The sequence below is a fragment of the Anguilla anguilla genome, chromosome 10, assembly GCF_013347855.1.
Source record: "Anguilla anguilla isolate fAngAng1 chromosome 10, fAngAng1.pri, whole genome shotgun sequence".
NCBI lineage: Eukaryota > Metazoa > Chordata > Actinopteri > Anguilliformes > Anguillidae > Anguilla > Anguilla anguilla.
In genome coordinates, this window is record NC_049210.1 from 33670428 (window position 1) to 33690504 (window position 20077).

The 20077-nt window shown below is 43.3% G+C and overlaps 1 protein-coding gene across 2 annotated transcripts in view; it reads right to left on the reverse strand.

The window, feature by feature from the left end:
* Window positions 1-20077, reverse strand: part of LOC118206781 (EGF-like repeat and discoidin I-like domain-containing protein 3) — a 149536-nt gene that overhangs the window by 40780 nt on the left and 88679 nt on the right. For both annotated transcript variants that reach the window (XM_035379847.1, XM_035379849.1), the window contains 4 exons: window positions 11851-12032; window positions 3913-4068; window positions 2626-2770; window positions 2215-2399 (listed from right to left, as the gene is read on the reverse strand). In XM_035379847.1, coding sequence (XP_035235738.1) covers window positions 2215-2399; window positions 2626-2770; window positions 3913-4068; window positions 11851-12032 — 668 coding nt within the window. The remainder of the gene's footprint in view (window positions 1-2214; window positions 2400-2625; window positions 2771-3912; window positions 4069-11850; window positions 12033-20077) is intronic.

The following is a 20077-nucleotide window of genomic DNA, read 5'->3' on the forward strand; positions in this document are numbered from 1 at the left end:
GTGGATGCTGCAGTCAAAGCCCTGTGATTGGACAATCCAGCCATGAATGTCTTTGTAATTAGTGAAATTATTGTCCCTGCAGCACTGCGTTTGTCGTGATTAATTGGAACACTTAATTCATCATTAAGAAAGTCTGATTAATTCTATTAATCTACCAAATTTAACGGCACGTCGTAGCTTCTCAGGGATAAAGTTGCTTGCTTGGAAATTGGAACGGGGGCTTAACTGATATTTTTTTTTAAAAAAGAGAAAAGTAACAAGCACCGTAACTGAGCAACATGACCTCTGGAAATTTGCTGACTTAGCTCTGTAATGCACTCGCATACACACACGTAACCTTTCTCATTCGCTCGAGACTGATGGATGTACTGTATTTGGGCAGCAAAGTTAATAAGTCCTTGTGGACTGATCCATGGAATTTCGAAACCGGCAGATGCAATTTCCTTAAATCAGGGGAATGGTTTTCGGTAAAAAGCCCCCGGGCTTGCATTTTCACCCAGAAGCTAATGCAAGCAATAGGCCACTATAAATACCTCCGTACCCTCTGCGATCAATACGACAAAGCTCTGCGGTATTTTTAGCATGCAGCTAACTATCTGTCTTTAGGTCCTGATGGAGTTTGGTAGGATGCAGGTATCCTCTTGAAAGCTTTTACGGTAATAGCGGTGTCTTTTTCTCCAGGTTCTAAGGATGACGTTATCAGACGCTACACAGAGACATGGCAGTGCATCACGTATGTTGCTTTCAACGTGATAACAGTGCATGGAGGGAGTGCTGTGCCTTCAGCCACATTCCACTGCAGAGATAATCTCCGTTCTGCGTTTCGGCGCTTTTGCAGGGTGACTGCCATAATTGCCTGTGCCAGAGGCGCTCAGAGGCGTAAGCAGTGATGGGTTTGGATTCTAGGGTTTTACGGCAAAATCAAGACTCCGATTTTGTCCACCAACATTCAACTCAGCATTGGGGTCAGCTGTGGAGGTGTCAAAGCTGACTCACTGACACAATCGCACGGAATACAAACTTGAGATACTTGAGAAAGATGCTTCCTTTAAATCCGCCCAGATTCAGGGGCACATTGCATCATTTATTCTCAACGCTGTTCTCAGGGCACTTACAGTTTTACAGACAGCTGGATATTTACTGAGGGAATTCAGATGAGGTGCCACATTCAACAGTGAGCTTCCGGATTTGGTTTCTCTGACTACTGTGCACTCCTGTCCAATGAGGAAAGACCCTCTGTTTCAGCTAGCTGCAAGGCCTTCTCTTACTTGTGATTCTGGGCTCTTAAAAAGTAACAGAGCCCTTTCCTTGGAGACCAGGCTTTTTAAGGACTAGAAAGCCCGTCTGGAGCCATTCCACTGCCACTCACCATCAGTTACCTTTAATAAGCACAATGCAAGGCTTCTCTCCACTGTGTGAACGCACTGAGCAGCAGCCAAAGAAAACAAGAGTGTGTTCTGGGAAGAGAGTGCCAAGGATGGCTCCTCGGCTAATGCGTTCTGCTAGCACAGCATCCTCGGCTAATGCTCTCTGCTAGCACAGCATCCTTGGCTAATGCGCTCTGCTAACACAGCATCATCGGCTAATGCGCTCTGCTAACACAGCATCATCGGGTAATGCCCTCTGCTAACACAGCACCCTCAGCTAATGCACTCTGCTAACACAGCATCCTCGGCTAGTACGGTCTGCTAACACAGCATAATCGGCTAATGCGCTCCGCTAACAGAGCACCCTCGGCTAATGCGCTCTGCTAACACAGCACCCTTGGCTAATGTGCTCTGCTAACACAGCACCCTCGGCTAATGCGCTCTGCTAACACAGCATCCTCGGCTAATATGCTCTGCTAACACCGCATCCTTGGCTAATGTGCTCTGCTAACACAGCATCCTCTGCTGATGTTTTCCACTAACAGAGCATGCTATGTCAATATGCTCCACTAACAGTGCACCTTTGGCTAATGCGCTCTGCTAACAGAGCATCCTCTGCTGATGTTTTCCACATACAGAGCATACTATGCTAATATATTCCACTAACAAAGCATTATCGGCTAATGTGCTTTGCTAACAGAGCATCCCCAGCTAATGTTTTCCACTAACAGAGCATGCTATGTTAATACACTCTACTAACAGAGCATTCTCGGCTAATGTGCTCTGCTCACAGTGCATCCCCAGCTAATGCTTCTAGAGGGAGGTTTTCAGGCGAGATTGGGCTTACCTGTAGCCATTGCGACTGGTCACTGTGCCCGGACGTCCATGCGTTGACTTTGCCCTGTTTGTCCAGCCTGGCCTTGCCCGGCTCCCATGTGAACATGTCCATGTTGAGGGTCCTGAAGATACTGGACGCAGTGATCTGATAGTCCTGGATGTGACCTGACTTCAAGCCCATGGGCTCAGAGCATCCTGTGGCAAGCAATTAAAAAAATTATTAAAAAATATATATTTTTAGCGTGTGAAACAAAAATATATATTGTGCTAAAAGTTTATAATATGCTTTTTTTCCAGTCCCACTTGTCAACCCATGGTAATGCCTGTCTAAATAAAACTTAAAGAACATTCTGGAATGCCTCTGTTCCATGCTCAGAGATGCCCCCTAATGGATATTCTAGTGCGGTGCAGTGCCACTGACCAGTGAGCTCACAGCCCAGGAGTTCCATGCGGAGGGTGCAGTGCCTCCTGCAGACTTGTGGGTAAATTCGCACGTACTGGGCCTCAATCGGAGGGGTGAAAGAGTTTGCAGATGGCGTGTTGTTGTCTACATTTCCACGGAATATCTTGAAAAGAGAAAAAAAGCAAGTGCAGCCTTTCAGAAATAAAAGCACTCACCTCCCCATACACATTAGGATTAAAAGAGAAAAAATTGTTTACAGTTTTCTTTTCGCTTCCAACTAGTACTTTTCACACGTGAACAGTACGTTCTGAAGAACTAGATGTAGTCATTTGACCTATTTACAACAGAAGGAGGAACTGAGTGAATGCAACATTCCCACTGTTGGATGTCCCGGTTCGGAAACATCTGCAAAGCCTGCAGACAATGGCAACTCTCTCTAGGTTTAATCTGGACCATTGCATATTTTTTGACGTGGACAACATCCCTCAGGATCTGTACAGCTGTGGCTCTCCTCGCTTAAAATAACATTCTCCTCACCCACTCCTCTAAAAAGAAAAAACCCAGACACAACTCCCCACAAACTCAAAGCAAACAGCTCAAACTTTGAGGAAGGAAACTCTTATTTTATATCAACACGTAAATCCAATCATTTTTTATTGTTGTTCGAGTTCTTACTTCAGAAGACAATAAAATTGTAGATAAAATATTCAGGAACTCACTAACTGCCAAAAGAGTTACTAAAAAGTAATCATAGGGAAGACCAGGGATTTAGACGGCTGTGGAAGAGAATAAATATTGGGGCTGGCAGGGATTTTGGGGGGTTATCAAAAACATCACAAAATGATGGAAAGCATGGAAGTGGGTAGGGCACAGATTTAGGAATTCATAATAAAAGCAATCTGAAAAGATATAGAAAGAGCTGTGCCAAGCCGAATGCGGGGTGATGTGATTTACCATTCGAAGAGTAGGTTTTTTGGAGTTCAAGAATTACGTTCTTTCAGTTACATTACATTACATTACAGGCATTTAGCAGACGCTCTTATCCAGAGCGACTTACAGAACTTTTACACAGCATTGCATCCATTTATACAGCCGGATATACACTGAAGCAATGGAGGTTAAGTACCTTGCTCAAGGGTACAACGGTAGTGTCCTAGCGGGGACTTGAACCTACGACCTTCAGGTTACAAGACCAACTCCTTACCCATTAATTACCGGTAGCGATTGTTACATCAGCATCAGAATGTTCAGCTAAGAACATTCTAATCACGTTTGTGATCTCACAGCTTAAAGGCCGAGGCTCACCATGTCTTCGTCTGTGCCCTTGACCTTGTAGGTCCTCCAGGTCTTGCCGTCGTCGCTGGCGGCCACCTTGTAGGACTTGACGTACTCAGGGCTCCCGATGCGCTTGGCCCCCTGCGTGATCAGGCCCGTCACCCGCATCCTCCTCTGGAGGTTAATCTGCCAGGAGAGAAAAGGCCAATGGTGACTGACTGACCCTGGGATGGGGATCAGAGAGTAAAGGTAAGTGTAGCACAATACAGTAGAGTACAACAAAGTACAGTAGAGCGCAATGGAGTATAAAGGCAAAGCAGTGAGAGTATAGTACAGTAGAATACAATGGAGAGAAGAATAAAGTATATTTTAAAAATAGATAGAGAGGTGAAATGGGTTAGAGTAGAATAGCATAGAGTAGAGTAACTGTAATTGCCTCAATGGGCAATACATTTTATGTAGGGTAACCGTATTTTTGGTCTTCAAGAAAACACGGGCGTTATGAATGTAATAGGATATTTTACTTATATGCAGTCAGGAATGAGCAAACCTAAATCATAAATATTTTTTGGAATTTAGAAATCCCACCCAGGTGGGTAATTTGCAGTTCTAAAAAGGGAAAGTGTCCAGGAAAAAGAGAATGTCTGCTTAGCCTGACTTTGGGGCATGTCATAACACTGACATAGATAATGAAGAATTACATAGGATTTACAAATTGCACGCAGATAAATAAACAAAAGTTTCAGAGCAGCACAGCAAGGATGTTATCCGACCCCTCCCATCTCCCACCCACCCCTCCACAACACAGTGGGTATGATTGCGGGGTGCTCTCAATCAACAGTGCTAAATTTAACACTAGCGAGAAGGAGCTCAGATTGCATCGTGCTTATGGCTTTATGCTAATACAACAGGGCAATAGACATCTCAATTCACCCAACGTCCATCTCGCTGTTCCAAAAAAAAAACATACTGCCCAAAAATGAAATACAAAAATATCCTATGGAAGAATGACTTCACCTGACAATGAATAGTATTGAAGTATTTCTGGTCTTTTTTAAAAGAGAATATGGTGATAGGGGGCAGCACTGAGGCCTGTTAGCTGCTCTTCAGTAGGGCTCACTCAAGTGGGCTGCGTCTCTCATCAGCAGTTATTGATTTATTTATTTTTTTGCAGTAACTGTAAAAGATGACAGCCTGCTTACTGTAAGGAAGCCCTGATGCTGTGCAGCGACTCTTCACAGAGAGACTCACACAGAGACAGATGCACAGTGGGTGGTCTGCTTTTTCCTGCCGTTTCTGTTCAAGCGACATTACTGGAATTATTCAGAATCAGGCACAACCCGTTTTCCCACGGGGAAAATAATAAGTAAAACAAATTGAAAAGAACATCCAAACAAATTAGCCACTAAGGACATAGATATTCACTTGTGGATACCGACATTCCGAGTTCCAAAAACATAAATAATTGAGACTCACTGAGAGACCAATACTGTCAGCCTCACTGCCAGAGCTCGTAACACAATGACAGTTAACACAAATGTAAAATAAGTTTGAACAGAGGAGTGCAAAGATGTCATCGCCACTCTGACCTGATACATGAAGCTCCGTACATAACCTTCCTCTGTTCAAGGTCACAACTGTCCTCAGTGTTTTCACGTGGAAGATGAAATGGAGATGTTTGCAGACAGCGTGTGAGGGCACAAGAGCTATTTATGGAACCCTCTCGCAGTTTGTCTCCAGCAACCTGGAACCGTTTTCTCCCTTCGACCTTATCGCTTCAATTGCTCGAGTACAATACAAGTATTGCTGAGTAGCGCAGTGCTAAATCCAGCCTGGCATCTCCGTACATTTGTATCTTGTATCTGAAACTCTTAATGCAATGCCCGTGCGGGTTACTGTATGTGCTCGGGGAGCACAGTGTAATTTCCTTTCTAACTGCCAGCGTTATGTAAAAGCAAGGCATCGCCCACTGCCCTCAAAACCTCCTAATTGCAGCACTTTACAGCAACACAGTCATTATACTGTTTTCATATTAACTAGTTTTGAAAAACCTCTTGCTCTGGAGCGTCGCGATGATTGCCAGTTTGGGGGAATGCGTCTGAGTGCGGCACGGGTTCACCGAACACAGCCGCTCTCTGGCGGCGCGTCGAAATGACACCGGACCTGGGGTTCCGAAATTATGGCAGGAACCTTTTAGCAAAGGGATGCAAGCGCCTTTTTTTTTTTTTTTACAGCTCTCTCCCTGAGGGACTGGAGGGACAAGGGGCATGCTTACCTGCAGTAATTGGTCCAAAGAACCTCCTGTAATCCCATGACCTCCCTCAAAATGTCCGTCAGATACTGAGGTCTCAGGGTGACTCAAAACTTATGGAAGTGCAGACAGAGAAGCCCTTTACTCTCAACCCCCCCCCCCCATCACAGTCATGTCTCCTCTGTCAGTTCCTCGAACCCGAGTCATCACATCTCTCCTACACGTCAGGAGCTGCGGTGGCGTCTGCGATTTAAAAATCTCGCAGTCAGCGATTTGAGTTGCACTCACGCTGTAATTGCTGGAAAATGGTCAATTAGTTTATTTAATGGCCTCCTTGTCAAGTGTTTGTGCGTGCGTTTGGGCGTAATTACAGCACTGCTGCGGGAGTCGCATCTGAATGAGGGATCTGTGTGCCGAGCCCATAATGATGCACAACCTGTTGAGTCCAACACCGCAGTTTGGCACTTAAACTTTTATCTTGAAATTTCACACACGGCTTTTTTGGAAAATGAGTCAACCCCAAGCCCCGCACGGTGTTGAGAGCAGGAATGCATTCACACTTGCTCTACCTAGCAATATGTGCCAAATAGCTTTCAGCAAGAGATAGCAATTATATACATGTAGCACATGTAAATACACACGCGCCCGTACATGCACACACACACACACACACACATACATGCACACACACATACCGTTGTGCCATTAAGAGGCTAATAAGAAATAGAAGGCAAAGTCAAAGGCTAGAACTCTGCTCAAAATCCTTAAATGCCCTCTGGGTAAATGAAAAATGATTTAATTCTTCATCTTAAATGGTTCACTTATTCAAATCACATTTACTTACTAGCGGAAAGCAAGAAGGCCACATTACCTCTGACACCCAGAGCTCAGAGATCTCTCAAAACTAAGCTTAGAACAGACACATGCTGACATGCTGAAGAACCACTAGAAAGAGGCTCTATTTTCCGGCTGGCACATGGTGTGTAGCGAACTGTCGCTCTGGTAAAACGGTATTTTTGTCATTGATTATGACGCGCCTGAGCCGTTATTCCTGACTAGCTGAAGTGAGAGGAGAGTCACTTCTGGGGGTGTGTCAGTCAAGATCTAGAAATTGACTGCAATTTTGGTGCAGCTCATTGCAGTTTTTCGGTCTGTCTGGTCTGCATTTGCACAATTGCCACCTGCCTACTCAGACCAGATCGACATCGTAAATCATAGCCCAGCGGCAGGCCGCTGATTTCAGGGCTTTCCCATGCAATGCACGCCTGATTTGACTTTGAAATAAATCCCACAAGTAAGAAAAATGCATACTTGCATGTATTGTTCATTGTCTTTTTTATCATTTTAATTTCTATATTTATTTATGTTTTTAATAGTTTACGGCAGTTTTTATATTGAACTGTGGTCCCGGGGGTACTGTATTCTGTTCTTTTTACACCCATCTGTAATGAGAAGTGTGACATTAAACGCAACTTGATTATTTTCATTTTAATTAAGTGACTGTAGTTAAAATGAGAGCTACAGTACTGGCACAAATTATGGATAGACTGCATTTATAAACAGTTTGAGGATTAATGCAATAGTTTGCAACAATTTCTTGTTTGACATAATAAATGTAATATGTAATAAATGTAATATCAACATAAAACAAAAATGAAGAAATACTTGGACTTGAACGTGTATTTCTTTGTCCAGTATTTTTCTACATAAAATAATAATATGAGTACAAAGAAAGAAAACAGTTTTTTTGGCTTATACACTTTTCAAATTACTGATGCTTAAGGAAGGTCATTACCACTCATGGTCAGAAAGATTACCGTTTTGAATGCATTTTATAGATGAAAATGGCTTTGAGAAACAACAGCAGAATAAATAAATTATGGAAATAATGTTTCATAATGTTTGCCAGTACTGTATATGCAAACTACATGCATTGACTACATTAGATATCTCCTCTCAAGCTAATTTAACATCATCAGGAAGCACTCAATATCAAAGAGACATAACAACAAGCCATGCTATTGTTTTGTCTGGAGGGTATATTGTTAAGTAGCCTAAAAATAAAAGGTTCAGATATTTGCTAGGTCATGCTACTGTAGAACCATAATAAAAACAAAGGTTAAAGTTGCTTATTACGTATTCAAGTTATTGCAAATTTGCAATTATTGAATCATTTTACTGCTCTGAATGGTATCACTGGCATTGTTATCTTCTTTGATTTTATTTTGTTTAATGAAACTTCAAGATACTGCTGTATAGCATCCCACATTTAAGCTATTTAGCTACAGTTTTAATGGAAAATTAATTAACCGGCCCATAAGCCATAATAAATGGTTAGGCAATGTTTTATTAAAAATTCTGACAAAAAAAAATTGAACAAATTCAAACTGATTTCTTTTATGAGAAATTCTAACTGAAAAGAAACATCGGATTAGTATATTCTTATCCTTGTGTTCCACTGCCGTTGTAGACTATGGAAACTGGCAATGCACCCAGTGTAATGTGCCCAGCTCTTAAAGGGAATGAAAAGAGGTCATTTGATTGGCTATTAAATAATCCATCTGTACAACACCCACTGATAATATTAATTATAATCCAGGCCATTGTCCAATAGCACCTCACGCTTTGAGCTGTACGCTAATAGCCTCTGGTCACGAAAATACCAACATTCACAAGCCATGCCCAGTGAACCCACGCACCATGCGACATTGATTCCAGAAACGAGAGCCCTAAGTGTTAAAAAGGTCATTGAAAAGGTCATTGAGTGACAAGCAGCAGATATATTCCTTAGTAATCGAAGCAACACTCGGTACAACTGCACAACTGGGTATTCCTAGACCACATAAGACCATGACCAGAGGAGCCCTGTAAAAACACTTGTCATAAATGGAAAGCTAACTATGGGTGGTGACTCTTAACCCTCTGAAGAGTGGACTTTTTGGAATGTTTTTTTTTTTTTTCAAAATTTTAAGTCAGGGCTCTAGAACTCCATTGTTTTCTACCTGTAGTACCTGTAGTGATTGTTACAGCTTTAGACTGTTCAGTTAAGAGCATTCTAATTACATATTTGTGATCTCACACCTTAAATGGTTAAAAAGAGTCTCTGCTTAGTCGTGTGCAGTTGGATGTGACTGTCTACCCTTGGTCTTGAGCGTGGGCACTGATGCAAGGAGTGCGTTAGCAATCCATTAGGAAGGTATGGCCCAGCGAGCCAATACCACACTTTGGAAATTAAATCGATGGCCCCGCCTCCCTGCCAATCACAGTGTCCAGCTGGCTTCCTGAACAGCTGGATCTTTTTTGTGAGTTTTATGTCTGAGAATTTTATTATTAGTTACCCCAGTGTGTCCTCTAGCGTAGGATACTTGCAGTCCTAAGCAGTGAGCAGAGCACATGCATCCTTTGTACACTGCGGCTCTCGCTACCTGCTCGGGTCGTCCTTCTGTCAGTTCACCCCTCCCTCATAAACCCAGAACCCACAGGCACAACAGCATTTGGAAAGGAGCACTTCTCTGGCGAGAAAGAGGGGGAGAAAGAGAGAGGGGGGAGACAGAGAGAAAGGGAGAGAGAGAGATGGAGGGAGAGGGGAGAGCAAGCGAGTGATGGAGAGAGAGAGGGGACAACGAGAGAGATGGAGAAAGAGAAAGGGATAAAGAGGTGGAGATAGAGGGGAGAAAGAGAGAGATGAAGAGAGAAGGATGAGATAGAGAATGGGTAGAAAAATGGAGAGAGATGGAGAGACAGAGGGAGAGAGAAAGAGAGAGAGATGGAGAGAGGCAGGAGAAATATAGAAATTGAGAGTGAGAATGAGAGAGAGTTGGAGAGAGGGGAGAGAAAGAGAGAGACGGAGAGAGAGAGGGACAGAATGCAGCTTTAGTCACATTCTCTTGTGCGGTGTCATTGAAGACAAACGCCCTGAACCTCCCTGCAGCACTGAAACACCAGCATTCCACACACTCTACAAGCAGCCAGCTGTGTGCAGGCAGGGGGTCAACATATACTGTGAGACTGAAAACAATGTCTCCATAGTGTCACTGCCTGCTGCTCGCATTGCACCGAATACTGATGAGCCCCAAGCATTGCATATAAATGTGCGTGTGCACTGGGTGGAATAAAGAATACTGTAGTCAAATGTGTACTCACACAGTCACAGTATGGTCTGGATTCACACATTTGTTCTTAACTTTGATACAATTAAAAGCATGTTTTTTTTTCTTCACAAATGCAGTTTGGTGAGTGCAGCTATCACCAAAAGTAACTTATTAAATAAAGTAAATTATTTTGGGGGAGAAAAATAACCTCCAAACATATTTGTTGGGAAAAATAATCTAATATCTTACAAAGCCATCATTTAAAAGCAATACATCATCACATATTTAGCTTTGACGTCTTGCTCTTTCATCAAGAAGCACAACATATTTTTAGAATACTGTAGCATTATTGCACATTAATCTCAGAGGTCATTGTGCAGTCAGTCAGTGTAGTTAAGGGCTAATTATTTGCTATATAAATCTAATTAGATATTAAGTGTTAATAGCAAACTATCAGGCACTTGTTGCAATATGAGATAATCACAATTTCAAAGTTAATCAGTGCATACGCTTCGTTTAAAGAGGACCGCAGCATGGCATTTAATTCAGCAACACATTTTCTTTAAGACTAAAATGAAACAGAACCGGAGTACATGGATATGGGTTAGCATGAGACTCAGCCACCTGCTCATATAATATGTGCAAGAACACCAGGACATATTATCATGTTTCATAAAGTTAGGAGATTCACCTTGTACATATTCCATAATTTTTGTAGTCAGATCTTGTACGCACTCTCATATTATAGGCAACCTCTACTTTATTTGTTTATCCTTGTATATGAATGTATACAACATAACGGTGTTCTAATTAATTAGCCACAAATGATTAACATATTATATAATTAATGTATTATAAATGTAATCAGTTAGACATTTTACTACTTTAGAAAATCAAAAGCCCAAATTAGTCAGGGGCTCATTGCCATCTTGAGTCCCAGCAAGCTGCTACCTCCAAACATCTTAGTGGACATCAACAGATGCCACTGTACTTTTGTGTACTGTTGCCCAACACAAATGGAACGAGGACTGGAACCGGCAAGCCATTGGAGAAGGCTCATAGCAGAGTGGTGCTTAAGCTCCATAATTTGGGCAAAGCTGGGACAGACAGAGCCAAACCGCTCCAAGCCAAGCAACCTGGTATGGTTACAGCTCTGCATTAGCTAATGTTTATAATCTAATGGAATGGGATCTAATGAAGCAGTGGGCCAACCGGCACCAGCTTGCTCAGACTTATCAGCTACTTTTCACTTTTTTTTAATTATCACCATTATCTTCAATTTTAGCAACTGAGAAATAATGTTGTTTAAAAAAGAATTTCCTGCCTAGATACAGACACGTGAGGACTATTTCTCATCCTTATATATTTTGATATTATAACATTTTATTCAAGGTTATGGGTTAAGTGCATTGCAAGTACACAGGACTGGGGTTAAATCCAGGTCTAGACCTACAATAAACTGGGGCTAAATCCAGGTTTGGGCCTACACAGAGTTGGTGCTAAATCCAGGTCTGGGCCTACACAGAACTGGTGCTAAATCCAGGTCTGGGCCTACACAGAACTGGGGCTAAATCCAGGTCTGAGCCTACACACAACTGGGGCTAAGTCCAGGTCTGGGTCTGTTACCTGAATCCAGGGCCATCGGTCATTCTCAGCTGCCGTCCAGGCGTTCACCAGGCCTTTCTTGTTGAGTCGGGCAAAGTACGGGTACCACTTCTGCAGCCCAAAAAGCGCCCGGTGCGTAGAGGAGGCTGTGATCTGCTGGTTGGAGATGATTCCCCCCTCCATCCCAAGAGGTCCAGAGCATTCTACGGAGCAAACACACACACACAAAACAGACAGAGATTAACTATAAGCTTCCTCTAACATGCACTGGTTTAAGATGAGGGTCCCCAAACAGGCAAACACATAATTCATTAAGTACCAAAGGGACAGCAGTCTTTGAACATGATTGTTAAAATGTCCTTGTCCACTGTTATACTCTCTAGGATGGCCCGTTTGTTAACACCGTTCTCATTGCCTTCATCACCATCATCATCATCATCATCATCATTGTCTTCATCAACATCGTCATTATCATTGTCCTCATCATCATCCTGGTCGATCAGTTCAGTTTTGGAGGCGTCCACCTTGATGCCTTCGTCCTCTGCAAGGTCGGGCGGGGTGTTGCAGACGGAGGGCGTGTCCTTTGTTTCGCCCAGCAGGGCGGCGTCGAGAGGAGATTCCTTCCTCAAGCGTCTCCTTCGACCCGCTCACGGACGACGAATCCCTCGTCCCGCTCCTGCTCCTGTAGCCCACGCGGGAAGCCGGGTCCTTGTTTTCGGGCAGCGACGCGTCGCTCTGGCTCAAATGAATCGGAACGCTGTCCTTGTTTCCCAATGTGAGCGTGATGTGCCTGCCGCTGTCACTCTGGCCACATCCGCTCGGCTCGTCATTTTCCGAGAGGTCCATTTTTTTGCGCGGCCAGGTCGCCCACATCGCCCACGTCTGCTGCAGGGAGCGCGGCTTTTCCAGAGGCGAACAGGGCTTTCAAGCCTGATCGCAGGGACGCTTTACTGCCCTGGTTGGACTGCATCATCATCACCAATGTGCACATACACACACGCCGGCCTTAAGTAGTCTCCCAGGGAAAACACTTAACCGCTAAAGCATGACATTAATCTGAGTCTAACACAATCTGCCGTTCCCTAAAATGCTAGGATCACGACATAGCAACCTACTTTTTTTATTTTTTTTTCTGCTTTCGTCAATATCACGGAGCAACAGTTCGTAACACAATAACGATGTCATGCGGTCACATATCTATCGATTCGAGATCCAGACAAATTTAGCTTCAAGGCCAAACGTTCTTCTACAGGCCGTCGGGCAACATTTGTTTACCCATAATATGTGAGTGTTTCATTAAAGAATGGGGTTAAATCCCAGAAGTTCAGTTCTCCAAAAGTCCAATAAAATATTTTTTAAAAATTTAAGCGACGAAAAATATGGGTTTTGCACTGCACTCTGTGTCACTGCGTGCCAACAAATTGCTGCAATTAGACCAGGGTGCAATGGGCTCGCTGTCAGAAGATATAAATGCTAATAGCTCCCAAATGAACATGATCCCCAACAGCTCACACTTAGTCGCTGTTTATGAAGACTTTGTATTTATTAAAGCGTTAATAGCAAGCCATTACGCCGTCCTTGAAAAACAGAGCAACGGCTATTCCTTCAGAGGTTTCTGCTCCTCTCAAAGAACTGCCGAAAACAACAATTTTGTATTTTCTGAACATGTCAGCACAACGTACCGGCGAGTTCTAGAGGTTATTTCACACAGTCCAAACTATAGTGGCAGAGAACCTGAAAGCTGAATTCAGCATTTTGTTCAGAAGCGCAATCGAGCACGCGCAACAGTAAAATTATGTACACGCTCGAAGTGCCGCCGGGCATTAAAGTTAAATCAAGCACACAATGACTACAGTGTCAGTCTAGGAAAATTACTCTAGTGTACGTGTAATTATGTCCTAATCGTGGGTTATGGTGAAGAAAAATAAGTTCCAGCTTTACGATGAAACGAGTTAACAAGACCAAACACTAGAGGTTTACGTTGAGCGCAGGCAGCTGCCCATTTTTGGATTAGTGTTTTTACTGCAGGTGTATTCAGTGAAGCGTTTCTGCTGCACACGATAATCGCTCACAAAACGCCTTTTAAGTGCAAGGCAGTTCTTAATATTCTTAAATACCAGTTGGCAGTTACCCTCCTCCCACACTACGGAACCAGAACCTTCCATTTCAAAATCCACGAGTGAATGCGTCTGAGCATAACTTGTTTTTGTTGTTTTCTCGTTTTTCCTTCGGTCTTCATGAGGCAGGCCACAACAAAGAAGTTGTTTTATAAAGCACAGATCAGAAACTCTCGCTTATGAGATAAACAATACCTTTCTAATTTGTTTAGTTTATTTCAAACACTTACGTTTCTTCACAAATGACACCTCGGGAAAGCAAATAACAAAAAAGAAAATTAGACGGTTGATTTTTTTGTTCTTTCTAAAACGTAATCTTCAGAATGAAATGGCACGCTGTGCTTCTCTGGATTCCGGAGAAGTCATTACCATGTGATTTACATCCTCATTTTCTGATGGAAATAAAGTATCGTTTCAGTGAGGAATTACATTATTTTGTGCGTTTGTGTGTAATTGCACCAAGGGACCTCCAGCACCATCTGCTGCTAACCATCTGTTTGGCAAAGTGGACACTGAGTACTAACACATACTGTAGATTTGCCTGTCCTTTAGTGTCATTTCTGTCCTGAAGCACGCATGTTTATTATCGACCTGGGCCAAAAAACCATGAAGATTCCTAATAATTAAAAAAAAAAATCATATGATTGTACATTGAGTGCTTCATAATTTCTTCCCAGAATCTAAACAGGGTATTTCAAATGCTCAGTTGACCACAGGTCTGACTCACAGAGGGAAAAATGCAATAGTCAGACGAACATTGACGCTTTCGCAAGCTTGGCTCGTTCTCCCAATTTAGTTTCGTTCTGCTGCTGTGTGTTTTGCTTTCAAGAGCTAATCTGTCCTCCAAAGTGGCAATAGATGACCACTAAAGGACGTTTAATGCAATCCCAGGCTATTTTAAATCTCTAACTAGAAAAGCAGACAGAGGGATTTCCATATGTGTAAACAGACTGCAAAACAAAATCTGGCTCAAACTGACTCATGACTGATCCTATTACTAAAGCTAGTGCATTTTACTTATAACAAAATCATGAACAGCAAGGGGAAAAGGACCAAAGGTGGCAGTGTAGTGGAGGGGTGAAGGGGATGGGGTTGATTCACTTCTAAAACACTGCTTTTGTAGCCTAGCACAAGACACTTAATCTGAATGGATCTGGTGAGCATTCTCATATACATAGATATGATCAATTGTACTTAACTGAAAACAAATCACACAGTTAAATAATTGTACATTTTATCATATTATTATATAATACAATAATTGGATAATGGCAATTGTTAAGGAAAAAAACCACAATGGACTGCATTTATATAGCGCCTTTCAATCTCTTGTCAAAGCGCTTTACAGTGGAAATGAAGACTCCACACGAAATATTTTTGCGTTTGAAGCACGTGCTTCCGCTTTTCTCCAGATCTCACACTGCAAAAGGGAGAAGGAAGCAGTGGGGGAGCTCTGCTTTCCCATGACTCCTTGCGTGCCTCCCGCCCCCTGTACAGCCGCCCACGTGCTCGCCCACCTGCCGCGGCGCGCAGACACGCGTTCTCTACCCGCTCGCATCTTTACCGCGGCGCTAGCAGGCAGGTCGCGCGCTCGCGGGCGCGCGCAACCTCGTCGATAATTCAGTCGAGACCCGGGAGAGACGAAGCGGCCGGTTCGGTTCCGGGAGGCATGGAAACGCGCAAACAAACGAGGAAACGGAGAAAGGAACAAAAGAGCATCGATGTGGCGGTAAACTCCAGAATGCAGAGAAAGGACGGGGGGGGGGGAGTGTTACCGCAGTGTTAACTGCGTGAGTAGCTGAGTAGTCCTCAGCAGTTAGCTGGCGGCTGGTTTAACCAAAAAAAAATTACGGTGGTTTTCTTCTAGAAATGATATTTTAAAAACTGTTCGCTTCTGCTGGGCTCAGGTTCAGGCAAAATCACAATGCGTTTTTGCCCTTGTGTTTGAAGAGCTGCCTCATTAATGATGCTTTTTTAAGGCAATATGTGTTCACCATTTAAACTAGCACAGCTCGTGTGTTAGAGTGAATCGGGAGGGCTCCTCAAAGAAGTCCTCATGTCGGACTGGCCTGCTTGATAAACTAACAGAGGAAAGGGAGTAACACGTGGTCCTGTGTCTCTGGGGGACCTGATAGAAGAGATGTCAGAAATCTTCCAGAGATATCTGAATACTGCCGCAGGGCTGAGGAAACGCACGCACACAGACACACACGCGTGCGCTCACAGACACACGCGTGCGCACACAGACACACACGCGCGCGCACACAGTCACGCAGTCGAAGTCGAATCCTGAAAGGCTGCAGCGTGGGAAGGTTTTTGCGGTTACTTTTTAGTCTGCAGCCAGCGACGGCCTTGTAAACAAGGTGTGTGGATTCTTTAGACAGTCAGTGACCTCTGTACCAGATCTCAATTTAATATGAAAGCAATGGAAAACTATCTTTATACTGAATATGAAAATTCCATTCTGTTCTGTTCTATTTTCTATCATAATCTATGATAGAACCCCCCCCCCCCCCCCAGTCAGTTAAGTGCTGAATCACACCAAAAACCAGCAGACACCCCCCCCCCCCCACCCCCTCGGGAATATGTATCCTCTTCCATATGAAACACTGCTTTTTGTATGCAAAATTGTCATTCGCATGGAAAATGTCAGTGTAAAATATTCAGGTATCAGGTTTTTACCTATTTACATATTTGTTTTGCTTTTACCTTATCCAAGGGCATTTCTGGACCAGATATGTGAACCTTTTTTCCGCGTACTCTCGAAGCAAACGCAGTGAACTCATATTCCTTCAGTGTTATTTTCAAAGAGAGGCAGAGCGATTAAACTGCGTGGTGTAAATCTAATCTGCAATTCTGAGAACCCTCGCTCAGAGTCCCAGTTTCCTTTTGTTAGTCTCCACTCATTCCTGCCTCCTTACGTGTCCTGGCTCCCTGAGAATGAATGCAGCATAAACAGATTTTCTTTTACTTACTTCAGTCGTTTGAATAACGACAGCAGCGGTGGTTACAAACAAACTGCGGACTAATTTCTTAAATCATCCCACTGCAGCTTAAATGAAGTGAACAGGTGTAAAGTGCTCATAATTTCATTATCTGATATGCAGCTCTAGAGGTTTTCCAGTTATAGTTTCATTGATCCGGTATTTATGACCATACATGTTATTGCAATGGCAGGAATACATCTGTCGACTAAATCAGTTTAATCTGCAGAAGACTGCGCATATTCAAATTCAAAAGGAGGGGGCTTTGTCTTTAAAATGACATGTTTCTCTTCCATATTTACAGCTTGTATTGCACATGTTCATTTACATTTGGGTCCTTAATCTCCTTAAATAAATATTCCAACTGAAATATTCAGTCAACGTACGGCATTATTCTGTCCACTTAATGGCTTCTATCGATGTTGTTATGATTATTATTTTTCTTATTTTTATTACCACTGAAAATCAATTTAATGTTCCATGCTTAGATTGTGGATTAGAATACGGCATTATCTCTTGGCCATCCATAACAGAAGAAAAATCAGGGAACGTGGGCAGCGCAAGCACACACGCACACACACACACACACGTGCACACGTACACTCATGGTCTCTAGCTTAGGTAGAGACAGGCAGATTAGTTTCCAGGCCGGAAGGCACTGATCGATGGGTAAGGGTGAAGCCAACACATCCTCCGACCAGATCTCAGGGGACAGTTTACACGTCGGATCTCGAATCCGAGCGGTCGTCACGCCACGTCCCCCGTCCTTCCGGTCGCTCCGTCGGCTTGCCTCGCGGCGCCAGCTATCCCAACGTGCCTCGAGGACGCGAAGAATCATTGAAAACGAATGGAGGCGACTGCGTATTCGCTTCCTGTCGGAGGACGCGTGACCTCACCCTAAGCCCGGGTCCTTATCATGTGCCCCCTGCGCTGGTCCCGGAGTGTAAAGGTGACGGTGGCTGTGGCCCCTGAGAAGCCGTTAAGCCTTAGGGCTTTTCTCTTTCCCTAGAGAAGGTTCACCTGCGTGCTCTTACACTGAGTTTCTGATGAGGAGGAGTTCAGTCCCCCCACACACACAAGTGCACACGCAGGCACACACACTTACACTCACACACACACACACACGTACCCATGCATGCACGCACACACACTCTTACACTCACACACACACACACACACACATGCACACACACTCTTTCTCAAGCACACACACACACAGACACGCACGCACACACACACACACACACACTCTTTCTCAAGCACACACACACAGACACGCACGCACACACAAAACCCCTGTGAGTTCTGCGACTCCGCTCAGAGAGAGGGCGCGAGAGGCAGGATCTCCGCCCTTCATTTTATTCACAGTAATCGGCTCTCCCAGTCACCGCGGCCTGGGCGAACAATGTGACGGGCGTTTGGACCCCGCCCGTACGGGACGGGGTCCGGCGCTCCTCTCGCCCGTGCTTCTATCCGTCTGCCTGTCCCGTGGCGCGCGGCCTGACACCCGCACCAATCGGACTGCAGCTCAGCTCGAGCCCCGCCGCGGGTCTGCTCATCGTGTTAAACGCACCTCTCGTAAGTCACTCCGCCAAACGTCTACACCGTACATCTGTGTCCACTGATGCACTGATGCTCACTCCTGCTTGCCTCGTTTCTGCTGGTCCATAGACTGAATGAAACTCTGTGTTGCCGTGTTAATTAGCTCTTGGGGCGTGGGGGGTTATCCAATAAGTATGCTGCTGTATTTAGACTTCCAAGCGAGATATTATCGCATATTATTCTTTGTCATACTTCATTTTCACTTCGACTTTTGAAGGCGTTCAGCATCATTGTGTGAAAATGTCACATACGCCAAGAAACATCTGGCTGAATCTTTACACACTTTATTAAGACACTTTATAATGCAGGTCTTTGACCTATTTAAATCAGCCATCCGGTATTAGAAAAAAAATACCTTATGTTACTCATTTCAGTAGCGGCAAAGAGCATGTTGTTTAGTATGGATATTCATATGAAGCACGGGTGTGTATTGTGTGCTAAAATAGGCAATTCACTATACACATCTGACCATTAATTTAAGCTATTTTCCACAGGCAGAATGAAACTGTCAACCCACCACACCATTAATTACTGGGAAAGGTTTCATTGCGGCATGTAGTGATTTTAATTAACCATTTAAAACATCCCCCTTTGCTGCGATAATCTGACATAGAACTGTTCAGCACAGAGACTGTGTGGAACATGATTTAATGTCTCATATCTTTTCCTCTTTTGACATAATTGCTAATTAGAGTTCACATGTGTAGAACTAACAGCAGCCAAGATATCTGACAGAATGATGCAGGAATCAATGGAAACACATTCTACAGTATACAGGGGTTTGGCATTTGCATGCAGCTAAAATGGCATTAGACATACAACGATCTTCATTATGGCTCATGTAAATGAGCAGCACGATGTAACATCCCTGTAGAACACTGGGTTGTGAACTGTTGTAAATTTTAAACTATGGGTCAGGACCCAAAATGGCTAAGCTATGTTAATATGTGTATTTCATGGGTTCCTGAAAGGTATGAGATCTCTAATTTGGGTCCCGTTATTTTTTTTTTTAATTCTATTTTTTCCTGATACTTAAAGTTTTAGAACCACTGTAGAAGGATTAATTTACTGCAATTTGATAAATGACCACAAGAGGCAAACTTTTCCTAGTACTTTCTGCTATTTGTCAAACTTAAGATTCAGGCCAAATGTTTTGCCAGTCTGTACGAATAACTTTAAATGCCCCGTTTCTTTGTGAATCTATCTCCTGAAACCATCATTTAAATTTCTCCTCCCTTTCTGTTATTTTGACCTAAAATAAATTGCAAATGGATGAAACAGAACGTAGATTGCAAGCCTTTATATCTCCTAATGCATTAGCCCTTCCATCTTTATTTCTCTTGTCGCTGATAGCAGCTCAAATATATTAGTTATTTTGAGTGAGATACCGATCTGACTTGTCTCAAAACATAAAATGAACAATTTGTCCTTGATCCTTAAAGAACTAATATTGGAGCTGATGAATTCCATAAGACGAATGACCGTGGAAAATTACTTCCATATCTGGTTTAATATATTTTCTGAAGTTATCTAAATTAAGAAAGA